The sequence below is a fragment of the Micrasema longulum genome, unplaced genomic scaffold (genome assembly GCF_059751315.1).
Source record: "Micrasema longulum isolate JH-2025_06_02 unplaced genomic scaffold, ASM5975131v1 h1tg000300l, whole genome shotgun sequence".
Classification (NCBI taxonomy): domain Eukaryota; kingdom Metazoa; phylum Arthropoda; class Insecta; order Trichoptera; family Brachycentridae; genus Micrasema; species Micrasema longulum.
The window spans coordinates 1-4,787 of NW_028277504.1; the positions used below are offsets into that span (position 1 = coordinate 1).

The 4,787-nt window shown below is 36.9% G+C and overlaps 1 protein-coding gene across 1 annotated transcript; it reads left to right on the forward strand.

Annotated features, from left to right (window-relative positions):
* Nucleotides 1-1,519: 1,519 nt before the first annotated feature.
* On the forward strand, nt 1,520-3,544 carry LOC148282719 (uncharacterized). The gene is made up of 2 exons (XM_088224635.1): nt 1,520-2,653; nt 2,881-3,544. Exons 1-2 carry the CDS (start codon nt 1,866-1,868, stop codon nt 3,365-3,367), a joined length of 1,275 nt encoding a protein of 424 aa, XP_088080761.1. The 5' UTR covers nt 1,520-1,865; the 3' UTR covers nt 3,368-3,544.
* The last annotated feature ends 1,243 nt before the right edge of the window (nt 3,545-4,787 follow it).

A 4,787-nucleotide genomic window follows, 5' to 3' on the forward strand; every position in this document is an offset into this window, starting at 1 on the left:
ATCTCACCCACGTTACAGCTCTTTTACTTCACGATAGTTACCAGATGGTAGAGTGAGGAAATGTGAAATGTTCCAAATGGGCAGAATGGCTGATTTCTTACCAGTGTGGTAAAATTGTTAATTAAACCAGCCAATGACAGGTCATAAGCACTGTAAATGCCGAGACATCCACATTCACTTCTCAAAAATGCTTTTCCCTCTCTGTTGAAATAGAATTTTAATATGCCTTATAGGACTAAACGGCATCTGCATCATTTCATATTCTGTTTCATTAGTTGTTTCATTCAACTTCACCCCATTAGGAAACATAAAAGACCGTAAATCATTTTATCTTTTATAGCTTAACATGATTTAACGTAATTTTTTTTATATATACAATGTGGTCTCAAGCTGTGTTAACAAAAATAATATAAAATGTGTTTTTATCTTACAGTATATCGGGCTTTGTTGACAGAATGCATGATTTTATAGAAATATGTTAAAAACTTGCCTTACATATAATTTATAAGGTGGACAGATATTCGCTACAAAACAAAGAAACTAGCCAGAAGCCGGCTGTAAATGTTAAAAACAAACTTTTATGCGTAATGCTGACTACCGACGCTGACGTATACAAAAATACATGGAGCCGTATTTACGGGTTGTAGTAATTGAAAAAATAAACTTACCCCTTTCGAATTTCGGTAGGTGCGAGTGTAAAAAATTCTTAAAATTCGTGTATTTTTGAATAAATACCCGGGATGAATGGGTTAACAATAGTTAAAGTACCTCAAAATCATTGTATACCTATAAGAAGTAACCATAGAGTAAACATGTAGTAAATGCTCATTTTTCATTTTGATAACATTTTAAAACAACGTTCAAAACATTTTTTTCATGACAAACGCTCTAACGATGGCGGACTAAAATATAAATCGATCCTATTTTTATTCCGAAATTGAAAACGATCAAACGTTGTTACATCTCATATATCTTGCGTGTATTCACTAATTTGGAAAGAAATGGAAAGGTAATTTATTTTATGATATTTTCGTAATTATATTTTTACAGTCGAGTATAATACGAGTATATTTAATTGATATCTGATATAATGGTTGATGTGCAATACACGCATGTATTTAAAAATATAAAATCGTTTATAGGGCATTAAACTTTTATCGCATTAATTAATTTAATGTAATGTCATTCTGTTTTATCCGGTTGACTGAGCGAAATTGCCTTTGCACGGTAATTATTAGATTGATTGAAAGGGAATTTTAGGAACTCATTAATGGTCAACAATTTATTAAGAACGTTTTTTATTACGGATTTTTATTTGCAAACCTTCGATACCTTTCCGATAAAGCTAAAATTTTGTAATTTAACACGCACATTATTTAACACTCAAAGATTAAAAATGCAAATCGTTGGTCGTTGTTACCTGGTACATTTTCTTGGCCAGGTCCGATTTACCTGTTGACACGGGTAAGATTGTTGCAGCGCGCTAATTCCCTCTCGCGTCAGTCGCAGCCGCAGCCGCAGACATCGATCAGCGGGAGACGTTCAAGGACAGCCTCAGCTAAAAGTTAATTCTAGAATCGGTATCAGCTCTTGGCACCTTACTATTGGCCTTATTTTTTACTAGTTCAAATATGATAGAGCCAAACATCTGTACATTGTCTTCTTAGTTGTGTGATACGGTCGGTCGGTACCATGTGAAGTCCTAAATCCTAAATCTAGCCCCGTCGACGTCGAGTGATCGATTAGTGGCGCATGGCGCGTTAGTTCCAAAATTAGTTTACGTAACTTTCGAGTCTGCTCGATGTCAATTAAACTCGACTAAATTCCGTGAAAAAGTTTCGAATAACAAAATTGACAGTTCCAAAATGGGTTTACTTTTGTCGGTGCTGATCACGACCGTGGGCGTCGTAGAAGCCGTGACATGCTTCAACATGTTCATCAAGGGCATGGTCCCCGAGGCTCTGCCGGCCTTGGACAGGTGGACGAGGAAATACGACAACATGTTCGCTGAAGCCTCGACGTACACCAGCGCCAGGTCTCAAGACTGGAAGCGGGGTGGCCAGGGGTACCTCCACATCCAGGGAGGAGGATCCGCAGGTCCCATGGTGGCCAGCATCAAGTACTTCGGAGAAGAACAAGATTCAACCCCTATTCTGTTCTCCACCAAAATTTCAAGCTTCGGCCAAGATTCCCTGGAAAATGACAATCTGAGAAACAGCGAATCGCCGGAGAAATTCGTCTACGATACGCCGAAAGTTGAAGCAGACGCCTTTTTACAAAGCGAGAGATACACTCGGAAGGCTTCACCAGAAAGTTCCAGTTTCTGGGATGACGACAATGAATCGGCAGATCCAGCGTTGACTTCCTCCGAGCTTAGGGATGATATCTCGCAAAATGTACAAAATGATGCCTTTTTGGAAAGTGAACGCTACACTCGGAATGCTTCTCCCGCGAGCTCTAATTTCTGGGATGATGAAAATGAATCGACTGACCAGGTGGCAACTTCCACCGAGCCAAAGGAAAAGATTAAATGGCATTATAGACCCCTGACCCCGACGGACGCCGCCGCATTACCCGAAATCCACTTCGATTCCTACGAACGAAAATCTAGTGAAACGGGAGATCAATCTGGGTATTCGAATGAATTCCTCAGGTGAGAAAAATCACCAATAACTTAAAAGTATCAGTGTTGTGTATTGTAAGTGTGATTATAATCATATTTTAATTAATAAATTTATTGGATACTAAAACAAAATTACTTAGCAGCTTTTGGAACTGAAAAATATAAATTTGCGTCTTTTTTGTCCAGAGGGAAAAATTGTTTCAGTTAATCGTTTATTTAAAATAATATCTTTAAAGTAGATTAAATTTACTTTCAAGGTCTTTAGACGGCGTGAAATTTCAACCTCTGCAACGCGATGACGGAACAGGGCGGCGCAAGAGTTATAAGAAACGTCATTCCTCGTCCTCCAACTCCTCGCGAGAATCCAAAGCCTCTCGCGAAGAAGAATTAAAGGCATTTACTTCTCTAGAAGAAGACGAGTTTGAAAATTACGCCGTTCTTCCCGAGCACTGCAGTGCCCCGAACCTCTCGGTGGATTATCCTTCCAAGCCGAGATCGAGACACGACTCCAAGGAAAGAAAGTCCAGAAGTCCGACCCACTCGGAGGAGAGGAGAGACAGTACATCTCCATCTGGCGACCGTCCCCGCCTGAAAGACTTGCCAAAAGTAAGTTCGTTCGAAGAGATGCCAAACGAAGAGGAGCAATCTACCGTTGTAGACCGAGATTTTGCATTGTCACAGTTAAATCCCGGGGAAAATGAAAACGAAGAAGACGATTCTGGGGTATCGTTTTGGGAAACATAATATATTTGTGACTTATACTCTGACAAAACGCCAACCGGCATCTGGTGTGCGATAATTCTGTATATATTCATATTAAGCCTATCTAATTTTGTACCTCACTGATAAAGAAGAGTACCATCCTATTTTTAAACTGGAAAAGATAAATAAACCAACTTGTTTTAAGACAACAAACGGAAATATTGTTTTATTTGGCTGTTTCCACATAATGCTACCAATCCTAATTATTACTTAACTAAATACATTTCACAATTAACAAAGGAAAAAAATCCTTTTCGTTTGGCAATGCGTAGATTACAAAATAATACCGTAATTATCGGAAAATATCAATACATGTTATTTGATGAACAATAACAAAGTATTGTATATCACCATAGTAAACATATCTATTATTGCACTAATTAACATTTATCTTTTATTGTAAATAAAAATACGAGCAATGTTGCGATTCATTCAAAGGTCAACATATATTATATTTGCGTAAGATTTAAAACCAAAGTAAACTTGGATGTAAGCGAACGAGCATGCCTTTATTACATTTAGTCAAATTTTACAAACATAATCGAAAAATGCCTAACGAAGAGTTGTGCGATCCCTAAAAGTTTATGGGGAAAAAATTGTGCCTTAGTGGAAAGTATTGTTTTTTTCCCGCCTTTAGCTAAATTAGTTTATTTTGATTTTTAAATGTCGCACTTTATAAAGAACGTACATCACAATTAACACTTCTTCTTCTCTTCTTTAGTATTCATTTAATTTACTTGAATAAAATATTTAAAATAACAATTACATTTTGTTAGTCCAAGATCTCGAAAGACTGCTTCACGTATTTAACGCGTATCCAATTATATGTAAGAATCTTTCACACATATTTGGAAAATAATTTTATAAAGAGTAATGGTGGGTTCCTAAACCGACAATGCCTACCCGTCCGCATCCTAGAGACGACATTTTATGCACATACATGAAACTGTATACCAATCGTATTCTTAAAATGTGTGAAACTTTGTTTTTCAATTAATTTAGTATACGTTTACATATATACATATTTATATGACAACATTATGCAATATGCACCTGATCGAAGCCGTAAAAAGGGCACATCTACATAGTATTGAAAACAGATACGTCCATAGTAATCACCAGTTATCATACTTAATCAACATGGATAAAATTAATTAATTAATTGATATTTTAGTACAATATTTGAGTTTGCCCAAAAGTTCGTAGACAAAAGGCTTGATTTCACCCCTCGGGAGTCATTAAGATTAACAAATTACAACAGGGATGGAGAATACCTTAAATCAGGGAATATGTAAGTCTAGGCATTTACAGGGCTTATGACCTGTCATTGGCAGGTTTAAGTGGCCACTTTACACACTGTGTAACATTCACCATTTTTGCCGATTCTTCCATTTGTTAATTT

Excerpts from the sequence above, each read along its gene's own strand:
- LOC148282719 (XM_088224635.1), top strand. The coding sequence starts at position 1,866 with ATGGGTTTACTTTTGTCGGTGCTGATCACGACCGTGGGCGTCGTAGAA. Across the intron at positions 2,654-2,880 it reads TATTCGAATGAATTCCTCAG|GTCTTTAGACGGCGTGAAAT; the intron begins GTGAGAAAAATC and ends TTTACTTTCAAG.